The sequence below is a fragment of the Magnolia sinica genome, chromosome 2, assembly GCF_029962835.1.
Source record: "Magnolia sinica isolate HGM2019 chromosome 2, MsV1, whole genome shotgun sequence".
In the NCBI taxonomy this organism is placed as follows: Eukaryota; Viridiplantae; Streptophyta; class Magnoliopsida; order Magnoliales; family Magnoliaceae; genus Magnolia; species Magnolia sinica.
The window spans coordinates 9,943,268-9,959,112 of NC_080574.1; the positions used below are offsets into that span (position 1 = coordinate 9,943,268).

The 15,845-nt window shown below is 39.3% G+C and overlaps 1 protein-coding gene across 1 annotated transcript; it reads left to right on the forward strand.

Annotated features, from left to right (window-relative positions):
* The first annotated feature begins 6,790 nt into the window (after positions 1–6,790).
* LOC131234340 (14-3-3-like protein) lies at positions 6,791–10,487 on the forward strand. Its single transcript, XM_058231151.1, has 4 exons — positions 6,791–7,395; positions 7,502–7,624; positions 9,843–9,959; positions 10,061–10,487. The coding sequence occupies exons 1-4, from the start codon at positions 6,904–6,906 to the stop codon at positions 10,112–10,114; spliced, it is 786 nt and encodes a 261-aa protein (XP_058087134.1). The 5' UTR covers positions 6,791–6,903; the 3' UTR covers positions 10,115–10,487.
* The last annotated feature ends 5,358 nt before the right edge of the window (positions 10,488–15,845 follow it).

Consider the following 15,845-nt stretch of genomic DNA (forward strand, 5'->3'; position numbering starts at 1 on the left):
GGATCTCACTATCACGATGACACCCTAAAGAAGAAAGTGCCACAACGTAAAAAATCTCCATGTGATTTATTCACATGGCGCACTTCTAACGGTGGGGTATCCATCATTGTCATAGTCAGACAATCTTATTGGACAGGAAAGATATGATACAAATACTATGGTGGAAAATTGGGCACACAACGAGTGGTGTGTGAACATTTTACACGTGTTAATAAGTTATTATGGCAGGAACGATAATTTAGATGGAAGTGGATTGGCTGGTGTACCGCACACACCACGGACCTTGCTGGTGTGTTGAAGTTTACCAAAAGTTTTGTGGATCCCATCATGAGATATGTGTTATATCCAAACCATCTGTCCATTTGGAGAGATCTTGGTAACGTTGGAGCTGAAATATAAGATATATCTATATATTAAATGGACCACAGTGCAAAAGGCAGCGGGGAATTGAACGCTGATCATTGAAACCCTTTTGGGGTTATAGAAGTTTTAGATCAATATAATATTATATTTTCCTTTTCATCCGGGTCATAGAAGTTTTAGTTCAATATAATATTATATTTTCCTTTTCATCGGGGCTTGTTTGACCTTATAAACAAATTGGATGGAAAATAAATGTAACGAGGGGCTTAGGAATGTTTTAAGGTGACAATCATCATTTCAATGCTATTTATGGTGTGGTCCACTTAATTTTTTAATGTAAATAATTTTTGGTATCATTCTCTAAAATAATCTCACAAAAAATGGATGAACAGTGTAAAAATAATAAATACATTATTTAGGGGCATGTAACTTTGATCTCCTTTAACCGTTAGTATAACTTGGAGCTCGACGAGGGCATAGCACGTCTTGGCAAGACACGTACCCACACCATCTCTGGTGTGTGGTACACCAGCCAATCGACTTTCAATTTAGACGGTTCTGCATGAAGTTCATGCGACTGAAAACTTTGGTGGGCCGATGTAATGATCATGAGAAATCTATTCCATCCATCTGTTTTGTGATCGCAATTTAGGACTCGAGAGCAAAAGTGAGTAGGATCCAAGACTCAAGTGGGCCACACTAAAGAAAAAAGTAAGTACATAAATTCTTATCATTAAAACCTCCTTGGGGTAGACCGTGATATTTACATGCCATTCATATAGTCTACGACGTGATTCCTGTTGGAATGAACTGAAAACAAATATATTAGATTGATTCAAAAATCACGTAGCCTCATAAATGTTTCAGCCTTAGATGTTCAATCCTTACATTTGCAGCTCACTTGAGTATTGGATTGGTATCATTTTTACCTCATGTATTAAAATGATCTTGCAAAAAAGATGAACGGATTGAATTTCTTACAAACATCAGGGTGGCCCCACTTAAGTCCCTAGCATGAAATCCGCGTCCGTTCAAACCGTAAATGCAGGCCTTGGTAGATGTAAACACCCTGTATCGTGAGTACCGTCAAAGTCAAAACAAACTCCTGGAATTCAGTAGTGACCCTTCGAGGTCGGTACTGATTAATTGAAGCTCACTAGGCTCACCATGATGTTTGTATCTTACCTTCACCGTCTGTTCATTTTTTCATCTAATTTTAGCATATTAGTACAAAATTGAACCATGCCATGAGAAAATGCGGGGATTTCTATTGTCGAAAACTTTTTGTGAGCCATCAAAGTTTTAAACTAAACTGGTTTTTGTTTTTTTCCCCTTAGGTGTGCTTATGTGATTTAATAAACAGGTTCGATGACAAATAAATATCATAGTTAGCCACGTGATGTTCTCAACCGTGGGCATCATTATCTCCGCTGCTTCCATGCTATGGTTTACTTAAGCTTCAGATCTATTTCATTATTTTTAAATTTTTTGGTTCTATGTAAAATTTCAATTGAAAAATGAATGGATACCGTCCATAAAAGACATACAGGAGGGTGGGTCTCAAGGGGCTTTTCCAGTACCGAGCTCGGTACTGGAGGGGTCACTACCGAATCTGAGTCCCGAAATTCCCGTGAGAAGACAACTGCCCCTCCATGCCAGCTACGTCTGTAAAGAAAGTTGGTTTTGCGTCAGTCGTCTCTTATGCCTCACAACGTGTGATGATCCATACCGTTCATCTGAAACTTCACCTTAGCATTGTTTAAAATGCATAGGTTTTCGTTGATACGCCATTACTATCATTCATATGAACATGAGCTTGGAAACTGCTTTCGTGAACCGTTGTTTCCAAGTCACTATGTATGGATGATAAGATCTCTGATGGATGAGATGCTTTTCGGAATGGTGGATGTGGATTGGTAGATGAACGGTCTGAATCATCACATGGCGAGGTAGATGGCCCGGCAAGTTCTGCCGACTATAGGTGAGATTGCCTTCCTCGCCAAACTGGGTAGGACGGAATCAATGTTGTGCTCTCCTTTCTAAAACTTAGTTCTGTGGTTCCGAGGACTTCTTTTTTTTTTTTTTTTAAATAATTAATTAATTAATTAATTTATTTATTTATTTATTTAAGAACGAAAATTCCCTCAACCTAGAGCTAGACACCAAGTTCAACTGATTCAAACTTAGCATAGCTCGGATTGATTCAACCAACAGCTTTGGCTTGAATTTGTCTCGACTTGATTCAGCCAGCAGCTCAAGTCAGCTCAGATGGAGTTCGAATTCAAGATTTTGAGTCAAGTTCAAGCAGGGATGGGTGTGAGTGGCATGGCTCGCTGATAGAAACACTAGGGGTTGTAAAAGGGCATCGAGAGTTTGAGCAAGCAAGGGTTTTGTGTGAGTGGCATTATGAGTGATCGAACATGAGAAATATTGCTATCTAAGTTATTTTAGAAATTATCCAATTTTCCAAACAAGCACTAGAGCATTTGTTAATGGGCCACTAAACTCGAGACCATAAAAAGGTGTTCGTCTTAACGGGCTTGACATCTATCGTGGGATATCGAGCCAATATCGCGTTTCGAATCGCTCAACGTTAACTCGCAAGATCAGTACATGAAATGTGTGAATATTCATGAAATTAATCAAGAACTTAAATTAATTATTTGTATCTGGTCTTTGCCAAAGTTGTGGCTTTCGGACAATTAGATCGTAACCAAATTTAGGATAATAATTAACTTAATACCCTACACATATTTGTATAATTGCGGCTTCGATTGACTATCAATGATCATTGAATTGACTTTTAATCATATCCGTTGATCTGCACATCAAAATGGTAGGACGATCGTATCCATACATATATCATTACTAGAGCCAACTATTCTACGATACCTAAATGTTAGAAACACCCTTCCGTGGGGCTAGTATAATGAAAACGTAGCCATTATAGCTATTTGCACCGTTTTTGTGTTATAAATAAGGCATTCGGGAGCAAACCTCATTCTCATCCGAATTTTACCTTAGAGAAAGAGAGAATGAGACAATGAGAGAAAAGAGAAGAGAAATAGTAAGTGAGAGGGAGAGTATTGTCTCTTTCACCGAATCCTTCAATCAAAGTCTTAGCTTCGACCGTTATCCTTCGTCAAATCTACCCCCCTCATAATTGAAAGATAAGAAATGAACTATACTTTCCAACTTAGATTTTTCTGGGATGAATTGCATGAATATTACTTAATTTATTTGAATTTGATATATGAATCGTTTTGCTCCAAAACCCAAACCCTAGGAGCTCAAAAATCAGAAATTCTTTTTTATGGTAAGAACCATTATCCTTACGTTGTCATTTATCAACTCTTGAGGGTATTAGTTAATGATTTATTGTTATAGATGGCATTGCGTATGCTAACGTGTCCAGATTTTGATTTTGATTGCAACATGTGCTATTACTTATTTATTATTAATGCTCAAAAGTTTGATGAAATGCCTAAGTAATTGTGTTGTATTATTGATGTTAACTTGTTCGATAAAATGCTTAAGTGATTCTGTTATTTTATTGATACTCACATGTTCAATGAAATGCCTAAGTGATTATGTTGTAAAATTTAGGCTTACATATGAAATCTTGTTATGATTGCCTAATGAATTGTTAGCCCTTAGTGATGTTTATAATTGCTTACGATGTTGAGTTAGTCGATAACTTGTCCGAATCAAAGAATGGTCCGAGTTAAGTCGGTTATCCTAGGCTTATTCGATCAACTAAGGTTGAATACGAACGAACGATAATAGCTAGACTATATGAGATGCTTGCACCCACTGTCGGATGCGTTGGGGTTCTTTAGATCAATCAAATTAGTCTAACGGGCAACTGATCATGTATGTTCACCATGTATGATACGATCAAATTGAATTTAGGATATCATGTTCTAATGGACAAATCCATTCATAATCGTTAGTGCGTTACGATCCCACAAAGACTTATAAGCCGAGCATGGTGGTATGGGACACCGTGTTCAAGCTGTCAACGTATGCTGGGGGTGACGAGCCTCTCCGTAACGATCAATGAGCATTGATGGAGGTGAAAAATTGTTGTTTGAATGACCCACATCAAATACTCGACCAATGGTTTCCTGCTAGAGTACTGTTCGAACGACTCATGCGTGAATGAAATTGGGTGATGGACCATTTTCTTTGTGTTGATTTAGTTACTATGTGACAAACCTACACCTTTAAACCGAGGGATCAAACTAGCTGTTGGGTGATGACTTATCCTAGGCTAATCTTCGTACATTTGGGTATCATGCCCTACATTTAGAATTATTGATTTGTGAGATATAATGGATGATACTTAAATTATGATCAATGGACACTAGTGAGAAGCCGCTACATGTCGTAATGACCCACGTGATCTAGATCAGGACTCATAATATAACGTCAGTATCTTATCTTTGCTAATTTGTTGTATGAACTAAAATTAATAATCACTCGATTAATCATACACATTAATCACATTACACTAGAATATGATGTTGCGATTTAATATTGGAGTTGCGTGAGGAGGGAGTGATGGATTATAAGGTGCATGCATCATTTCATAATATCATTAATGTATTTAACAAGAGTATTTAGGAAGTTGTTGTTTACTTGTTTTATCATTACATGCGCTGATTGAGTCGATAACATGTGTAATTTAAAACTAATAGAATCATTGAGTTAACTACTTACTCCCACTTGGGACGATGTTTTAAAACACCAATTAGACGATATTATTGATGTACGTATTATCGAGATCTCAGACAGGTAGGCTTAGGTCGGCTTGCACCACCGCCGTTATATTTTGGAGGATTGGGAGAAAATTGAAAACTTTACACTTTAATCAGTTTGGATATGTATATCGTGTCTTATATAATCCTCATTTGGATGGACATTACTTTTAAAATTTTACATTTGGAATATTATTCATATATTTATGTGTTTAGTTATATCTGCTTAACTTTTAATACGGATGATTTAAAGTTACTCTGATTTTGATAATATGTGAATGTTAATCGGACTGCGCGGGCATGTGGGAACTTACCCACATGCATTTTTGCTGTGTTCATGCCTGAGAACTTTGGATTGGAGTCTCCATACTCGGACGCCGATTTTTGGGGTATGACAACAGTGTTATCGGTGATCTGCAATGAGTATTGACGATCCACAGTGGATATCGGCGATCCAACAGTGCATATTGGCGATCCACGGTGCACGTTGTGATCCACAGTGAATATCAGTAATCCACAGTGCACATCGGCGATTCAAGATTTATAAACCCTTATTTTCACATACTCCTATCATTCATATATAAGAAAAAACCTTCTACGTTGGAGCGTGTGGTCGAAAATCTTAAAAAAAACCTTTATTTCTTATTGGATAGTGTAATGAGCTATGTCGGACCTTCGTGAGAACTTCGTTGGATATTGCCATGGTCTCCTAGAGAGTGTGATAGATCTTTGTATAACTACCATCCATCATGAAGGTTTGGATTGGTGATCCCCTCCCTTGAAAAAACAAAGAAGAAAAGAAAGAAAATGTTAAATGGCTTTCATGGGGCTCCTATGAGAACTCATATGAGATCTCATGTAGGGCCCTTTAGCTTATCGTGATGCAAATCTAATCCATTCATATGAAAGATGTTTTAATTTTATGTCAGCAGTCGGAGTTTAATGGTAAAACTTATTATAGATAAACCACATATAAGGAAACAATTTAGAATTAATGAAGAATGTTACTGTCATTATAAGCCATACAAAGACTTTCTTTAAAATATGAAAATACACTTTTATACTTCCAATTAAAAGATACGGAATATATCACACAAGGAATAAGCTCATTCATGGTTTGGTGAGACGAACAATCACCTCATTAACAACATTTTCATCTTTCGAAGCAAGCTAATAGCCGGCCTGTGTACACTTTGGTCATGTAAAAAGTAAGTAGTGCCCTCCAAAGTACTAAAGAGCAGGCCAAACGTTGGTTTCTTCTTACCTTTGAGGCCATTGCCATAAAAAATCAATACAGATCGATTTCTTCTCTCGCGAATAACATATCAGCGTGTGTCGCGGCCACTGGGCCCCACATATTGAGTTTTAAGATGATCGGAACCGTCCATGTCGTGGAATACATGCTCCAAGTGGCAGATAAAAATCTTAAGTTATGAGCTAACTATCATTATCAGCATATGAATTTGTAAACATGAAAGCACTCAAAATTAAAAGGTTAGGATACTCCATGAAACTTTGAATGCGGAAAAAATAGCTTATTTATATTAGTGGAGAGAAAATGAACAGTTCAAATCGTCATACTTTCTCAGCACGTGGGCCCCACTGCGTGCCGACAGACCCATATCCTAAGTCGCGGCGGAGGCAAAACGAAACTTCCCCAAACAAAGCCCACCTCAAAATCAAACTTCTCTTGCCACATCTTTCTCTTCCTCTCCTCTCTCACAACAAACCAACCAAAAACCCAAAAAAGGGGAAAAAGCAGAAAAAAAAGCAAATCGAAATGGCAGCCGTAGCAACGCCTTCTCCTCGCGAGGAAAACGTGTACATGGCGAAACTCGCCGAGCAGGCGGAGCGCTACGAGGAGATGGTGGAGTTCATGGAGAAGGTGACCGCGTGCGTCGACTCGGAGGAGCTGTCCGTCGAGGAGCGCAACCTCCTGTCCGTCGCTTACAAGAACGTTATCGGCGCGCGCCGCGCATCCTGGCGCATCATATCCTCGATAGAGCAGAAGGAGGAGAGCCGCGGCAAGGACGACCACGTGGCGTCCATCCGCGAGTACCGGGGCAAGATCGAGTCGGAGCTCAGCTCCATCTGTGACGGTATCCTCCGCCTCCTCGACACCCGCCTCATCCCTTCGGCTTCCGCCGGCGATTCGAAGGTCTTCTACTTCAAAATGAAGGGCGATTACCACCGTTACCTCGCCGAATTCAAGACCGGCGCTGACAGGAAAGAGGCCGCTGAGAGTACACTCGCGGCTTACAAATCCGCACAGGTCTGGTGAACTAGGGTTATTATTATTATCATTATTATTTATTATTATTATTTTTTTAATTTTGATTTTTGATTTTTGATTTTTTATTCGTTGTGTTCTTTTTCAGGATATTGCAACAGCAGAGCTGGCGCCAACGCACCCGATCCGGCTTGGGCTGGCTCTGAATTTCTCGGTGTTTTACTACGAGATCTTGAATTCTCCAGATCGGGCTTGTTCGCTTGCCAAGCAGGTTTGGGGAACTCGATGTTGGAATCTTGAATTCCATTTTTTTCCTTTTGTTTTATGGTTTGGTTGATGATCTTCATCTTGGTGTGGATCTGGCATTCTGTGGTTTCTTCAGGCTTGGATGGTAAATGGGCGTTCTAGGGTTAGGGTTTCTGGATCTTGGATCTAGGATTGTGGTAGATTTGTTTATGGTGCATTTGGATGTGTCCAGATCACGATGTGAACAGCTTCCATGCCTTTTAGATTAGAATTAAAAATACCGTTCACTGCTTTTTTTCTTATTCTGAATTTGAAATAAAAAGGGGATTTAGATGGATCTAGATTAGAACTTGAAGAAAAAAAGTGTGTTTGGGTGGTGCATTTCTTTTTAACAAGCGGGTTGCCTTGGTGTGATGCTGAGGATGAAAAAGGGTCTGGAAAATGAAAGCCCTCTGGTCCATGTTGTGTGTGTTTTCATCAAAGTGTTGGATCCTCTAACCTTGAAGATTTTCAAGGCAGGCCACCATCAGTTGTATGGTCCTTCATATAAATGGTTTGGATAACTGGACATGACCCCACAAATGGCTACATTTCCGTGCACTCTTTAACATTGCATTAACCATTTAGAATTAGATGTGGAAGAGGTTTTCTCTTCACCTTCACCTGTGAGAGGGAGTTTCATATTATCGGGAAGTTTGATAGGTTGTGTTTATAGCCCTTGGATCAGGGCCATGTTTCAGTGATCTAAACTTTTTGTATGATGGGCCTCACCATTGATGGGGGATACCCAAAAGGACCGTAAGATTGGAATATTTCAACCCTTTGATCATTTTACTCTTTTCCTTGGAATATGAATATGATTGGAAGTCTAGGACCTAATTTTGAAGATTTTCAAGGCAGCCATCATCAGCTGTGTCGCCTTCATATAGACTGGTCGGATCACCAAACATGACCCTAGATCCAATGTCTATGGACCCTATGTATCCATTAACAATATGTATGGATTTAATATTAGTTGGAGGAGAGGTTGGCTCCCTCTATGAGGGCATTTCCTAAGATTAGGAAAGTTTGATACAAACATTTATAGCCATTGGATTTGGGGCCATGTTTCAATGATCCAAATTGTTTATATGATGAGCCTCACTGTGGATGAACGATACACAAAAAAGAAAGAGGAAAGCTAGGTGAGTCTGTGACTATGTCAGACTGGTATATTTGAACCCTTTTGATCATTTGACTTATTTACTTTGAATATGAGCTGTTTGAACTGCCTCAACCACTTTGTAGTGGGCCATTCGTCAAAAGTTTAGCCACCATCAGCTCTGTGGCCCACTGGCCCTTCATTTTTTATTTTTTATTTATTTTGTTGCAATGAATTGTTGTACATGGGAGAGTTGGTGGGGCATTTGAGATGAAGGGGAGATAGACATGATTAAGATAGTGGTAGTTTATATATATATATATATATATATATATATATATATATATATGAATTGAGGGAATGAGTGTGTACATGGGGGACGGTTAAAGGGCTGCTGTGTGTGGAGCCCTTGACTTGAAATTCAAGTTTGTTTCTTTTCATTAGATTTTTAAAATTAAAAAGGTAGTTTCATTGGGTGGATCCAGCTTTTCTGCATTGAATTTGAAAAAAGAAGGTTGTTTGGTTGGCATTGTTAAAATAATCAGAAACAGGCTATTTCAATGTCCTCTCTGATCTCCCAATTAGGTCATGTCCATTGCTTGAATAGAAGCCTAAGGCATTGTTTGGCTCCTTAGGAATGTAATTCTGTGGGACCCAGAAACTGTGTTTGTATACTAGGAAAGAATCAACAGGAAATTGATTGCACAGGTACTATTTATCAAGAAAGACCACTGGGAAGGAATCCATTTCCTTGAGATTTGCAAGCCAGCCTTTGGCGGGAATAAAAAATAGCACAAAAGCTGGAATTAGTTTCCTTTTGGAGCCTGACCTTTGCCGGGGTTCAAACTTAGGTATTTACACTTTTATTGATTCATTTCAAGGGCAACCAATGATTGAATTTGAAACAAAGGAAGGCAATATTACATTCCCAAATCACAAAGTATAAGTAATACCACCCATGATTTGTTCTTAAAAAGTATCCATTCTGTTTGTAGTGTCAGATATGTGAAAACTGGCCCTAAAAATTTTGTGGGTTTTCAATTTTCTTTCCTTTTTCTCTGGTCTTTTACATTGTTTCTTTGATCTTTGTTGGTTTTATTAGGCATTTGATGAAGCAATTGCGGAGCTGGATACCCTTGGAGAGGAATCATACAAGGATAGCACTCTGATAATGCAGCTTCTTCGTGACAATCTCACCTTGTGGACCTCTGATATGCAGGTCTTGAACATGCTCTTGTTTCGTCTTCTTTCTCTCCATTGTTCAGTCAATTGATCTGTTCTTTGGGAGTTTCTAATATGTTTTCTGTGCCTGTGTTTCAGGACGATGGGGTTGATGAGATCAAAGAAGCACCCAAGCGTGAGGACGAACAGTAGTCAGAGTAATTCATTCAAGGTCCCGCTTCTCCTTTTGATTTCAACAAGCGAAAATGATGGGTGTTTCTGTTCCCGCTTTTTCTTCCCCTTCTTTCCCTGTAGTAGTTCAGCTCAGATTGCCCAACATTCAAGGTCCCGCTTCTTGTTTTAGTGTTTTTTTTTCCTTTCCTTTTCTGAATTTTATGTTTTTTTATTTTCCTTTGGTAAGTTGGCAGTCGTGTCTGTGTTGGGCATGCCTGGATTGTGGTAGCTATTAGGTTATTGATGTGCTCTCTCTTTTATGGGATTTAATGGCTTTCCTTGACATGTAATGGTGATTCATTTGTTGTCAATTGAAACATTTCTCTGCTTATATTACCTTCACCTTCTCTTATTATGGTTTCTTGTTTGCTCATTAATGGAGCGTTTGGATGCCACCTAACTTCCATTTTTTTGTTAAATATGCAACCCACTGCCTTTGTTGAGAAAAGCTGTTCTCTCAAAAAACTAAGAAAAAAGAATTTTTTTTTATAAAAAAAGCATCATTCACCACATGTCACACACATGCTGATATGTGCCATTTGTTTGACATCCAAACTGTCCATCAAACTTGCCATCCGAGGAGTTACCAAGGAATTTTCAGGTTGGTCGGGTGCTGGGTTGGCCACAATCTGGACATGAATCCTAGCAGTAGTAGTGCTTTCAACTGACTGGAAAGATGCATTAAATCCAATTTTTAGTAAACATCCAAACGTGCCCTAAATTTCAGTTCTAACCAATAAATGGCTTTATGATTCGTCATTTAAAGCTGTCATGGTTAGTAAAATGGCTATTTTATATCATGGCTGCTGGCATGTTACACAATAGCTGTATTTTTTAATTTTATTTTTATCCACACGCACACACACCCCACACACGCTGGGCGCACTTACACCACAATGGCTGTTATCAAGAGTGTCAGCGGTTGATTGTAACTGTCACTGTGAGGTTTCTTTTTTGATGCATAAGACAACAGAGTGGATGCTGATTTTGTGTTCAACAGGGGCTAGCTTGCATCTGTCTAGCAATGATGTGCCATCAATTGAAAAGCACACCGTCGTGGGCCCACAGTGAAAAGGGCGAAACTGCCATTTTATGGAGTGGATTCTTTGGTGAAAGTTGAGTATTAGAGAAGACTCATAAAATACTCTCCCTTTAGATGATACAATCTCATCAAGGTTTGGAGAATCTGCTAGAACTGATGCTTGTCACCTCATGTGGATTAGTTTCGGTGCCTGATGATGTGGAGTTTATGGACTGTTTTCAACCGAAAACTTTTGTATGTCTCGTGTGCTGTTGCTTGTCATTTCTTTTGTAGAGTCATCCAATAAACTACCCGTGTATGATGAATTTGGACTGTTGGACTTCGTCCTAACTACCCATTTTTCTTATACAAGTTTTGACTCACTTGGTCAGTGGACCAACAATAATTCTGGTACACAAGTGTACCCTACCTGATGAATGGCCTGGATCTTCTACACGATGACGTCTTCTGCCCTCACTTGAGGGGGCCCCTCATTCAATCACCAAACACTGTATAGTACCATTTGGGTTTTCAGATTTCAGTTCTATGCTACCATCTTTCACAGAACCAAGAAGGAAAAAGATTCAAAACGTCCTCAGTGGGCTAGGCGAAGTATGGCCATACAACATATGAAGCACATCATCGGAAATGGCAAAGACACTAATTTCTGGATGGATTGATGGCCACCCGGAGGCAGATTCATTGACAGAATTTCTGGATGGATCAATGGCTACCCGGAGGCAGATTCATTGACTGACCTGTGTGTGGATATGAATGCCAAATATAGTGTGGTCATCAACATTGCTCCGGGTGCCTTCCAACACCTTCTCCAGAAGCAATGGAAATATATAGAGAAGTTAACCAGAATGAGCTGTTCAGCTCATTGGATGAAATTATTTAGTCACCAGATCCTCAAATTATAGAGAGAGAGGCAGTCTTGATGCTTGTAGTCTATCCCTTTCAATCGTAAGCTGGTCTAACATTGTCTGGTTGAAAGAATTCATGCCAGAAGACTCTTTCTCTGCTTTGTTAGCTATGCTAGACAAGGTCCAAACTGAGGGTAATCTCGAAACCAAGAACATCAGCAATGATGAAAGTTGTTTGTTTTACAATTCTGCAAATGAATGGGCTGGGCAACTCTTCTTCATGAGTTCTTTTCAAGTGTTGGTTGAGGTTGAGGATTCAATCTAAATTTGTGTTGAATTGTAAATAAAATTGAGATAGGGTAAGATTGGATGAGACTGAGATGACTGAGATAACTTCCAGTCCCATTCAAAATCCTCGACCCTTCCTTTTAGGGATCTCACTAATTCTGAGTGACAGAGAAAAAAATTAAGGACTGTTGGACGTGCACTTTCCATCTTCGAATTTTGCAAAGGTCCCAAAACTTTGTAAATAGTCAGATCCTGCGAACCCACCCATCCGGGCCATCTTTCAATTTGGGATCAACATTTCTCGTCCTGGTCTAGCACATTGGCAAGAAAGGAATCATTATAACCTTCGACTTTAATTTGTTCAGAAAAGAAATCTTTTCTACTGCATTATCAAGGATATTTGAAGTAGGGCATTGTTCATTTTAAGTCCTAATGACATATCATCAGTCCCTAGTACAATTTTAACTTTGTTGAATTCACTCCACCATTCATCACAAACTCAACCAGTCCATTTATCATACTTATTAGCAATTTCGGCAGGGGATGCATTCGCAAACCTGGACTACTGCTACATGCTCCCTTGTAAATTCTTGGATGAGGATGCAATGCCGGTTGCTGATTGGAACCATGATGTGGGGTGGTTTATTATTTTCAGCTAATAATCAGTTATTTGAGATCAGCATCTTAGCCTTCTCCAGCTGCTTGCCTAGGTGTCCTGAGGTGGGTGTTGAAAGTATCAAATTGGAAACTGAAAACAACTTCAAAATGCAAGGCTATCCGTAATTCAATGCTCACAAGCTGGAGCCACGAAAATTAGAGGTCTTCTGAATAAATGTCAGTCAAGTATTCATCCTTGGAAGCTTAAGTAAGAAAAAAATCTTCAAAACTTACAACTTCACATTCCAGTTCATCTTAGACTATTAGTTGCTTGTGTAGGTTAGTGGAGATCGACAACTGAAGACAGCTAGTGTAAAGATCAACAGTCGATTGAGGCTTGATCTACCGTGGGGCACTGGCTTACCAGTTGCACACTAGATTATATCACTTTCTTTATTGCACACATATCAAGTTGACTGTACTCATAAGTTTATAAGCTTGTGGGATTCTAGCCATTAGAGATTTTTCCATTGCAAACAGGAGAAACTGCCTCAATATGACCATTCTCATGCACAATCCCATGGGAGACACGTTCAAGTGTAGAATAACTAGGGTCATGTGGCCACACTAATGTACACATTCTGTCATATGTCAATAGCTTGTAGTTCTTGGCTACTAGGTGCTTCTTTCTTTTGATTCCTCTATTTTCTTCCCCATTGTTTTGGCGCATCTGGCTACCTTTTCCTGTTTGTTGACTGTTCTCTTCTTCCTCTATTTTGTGTGTAGCTTGTGTGTTGAACTTTGTACCTCTTGCTTATAACTTGTAAACGGGCTATTGCCTGTAGTTTGTGTTGCTTGTAAATGTGCTTACGTGTTCTTTTATTGGTAATAGAATGCTTGCTTACATTAAAATGATCCATTGTAGGATTTGGAATATGGTAATTTCATGGCCACAACTACCGGCCTACAAGAATATATAGTTCAAAGTCAGGATGAGATATAATTCTGTTTGGGTTTTGAATTGGAACAAGCATGGTGTGAGGAATAGCTCTCATCTTAGTCTATTCAGATTCAACCAGAACTCACCTCTAGTTGCCCACTACTGGAGCGAGTTGGGCAATTCAGCCCGAGTCGATCTGAGTCGCCTAGTCTTTTAGCAAGGGTACAAGTGGGGTCCATGGGCTGATGTTTCATGCACCAGGAATTTTCCCAGATTGGAGGAATCCTCATTTCCCTTCAGCAAATGGACTAGGAATACTGCTAAGAAAGCAAGTAGGCTCACATTTAAGACAGACCAAGCTCGTCCACGGTCTGTGTGATCTTATCAACAGGTTGGAGAGCAAATAAATATTACTGTGGGCCCAGGAAGTTTTAAATGATGGGTGTTCAATCACCACTGTTTCCTTTAATGTGGTCCACGTGAAATTTGTATCTGCTCCATTTTGGGCTTATGACCTAAAATGAGTTGAAAAAAATAGATGGATAGTGTGAATATATTATACATACATCAAGGTGGGCCCCATGGTGTTGGGTGAGGCCTGTCCCTAATCCGCTCCCTTAAGTTGATCAAATGTTCGGCTTCGGTGAATCCCTCAGATGATCCACGCTGTCAGTGGGGCCGGTGAAGTCGGTGGATCCTTGTGGGGCCCATTGTGATGTATGTCTTATATCTATGCTGGCCATCCTTTTAGCCAAATGCAGCAGATCTAAATCTCAGGTGGACCACACTATATAGGAAACACTGGCGAATAAATGCTCCCCATTAAAAACTTCTTGGGAGCCAGAGATTGTTTATTTGCCATCCAACCTGTTGATAAGTCACAAAGATGTCAACTAAAGGACCACGCAAATATCAGCCGATTCTTGTGGTGTGTTCGACCTGAGATTTGGGCCTACTGCATTTAAGGTTTCATACCCTAAAATGCACTGGCTAAATAGAGTTACGGCATGGATATAAGACACATACATCACCGTAGGAAGCCCTTGGTATATTTAAGGATATTCCTTTCGGTAGCTGAAATCGAACAGAGAACATGTCATGTACGACATCTCTGAAGCCGCCTCACCTCAACCACGATTTAGGCAAGTGTCACTTTCCAATAACTATTAGTCGGATTACACAAGCAATTTCATATTACCGGCTTTAGCAGAGGTGTGTGTTCAGCAAAAATTAAAAAATCAATAAAAATAAATAAACGAAATTTTACAAAACAGTGCCTCATTAGTATACTATTTACATCTTTTTAAATTAAATTTTCATTAAGCTACCTCATTAATTAAGTTATTGTTGAAGTATATATTTCAATACGCTTATTGCAATCATTGTGTCAAAAATTACATATGTATTAGAAATCCAAGCTCCATATAAGACTTGTGAGTATAGTAAGCATCATTATGAAAGTAATTTATGTGTTGAAAGATACTCCTTTCTATAAGTTTTTATTTTATTTTTTTGCTTTTTTACTTATCTCTCATCCATGTGATGGATAGTCTACATCAAATCAAGCTCTAGGTGATGAGCGGTCAGACAAAGGTGCAGCGAACATAGTGGATAGTTCACATCAAAAGTGGGCCCCATATGATAAATGACCCACATCAAGGTGAGCCCACGTAATGGATTGTCCACATTAAAAGTATTCCTCTAATGATAAATGGCCCACATCTAAAGCTGGCCTCACTTGATTGATGAACCACATTGAAAGTGGGTCCAAACGATGGACAATCCACATCAAAGGTGGGCTCAAGTGAGTGCTGATGGATATTAAAGGTGGCCCCACAAGATGGACAATAACATTGAAGGTGGGGCCCACATGATGGATCACCCACATTAAGGCCACCCCATATAATAGATGGTGCACATTAAAGGTCAGCCCCTAATGATGAATGACTAAAATCTAAGGCGGGCCTTGCATGATGGATGACCCACATTAAAGGTGGG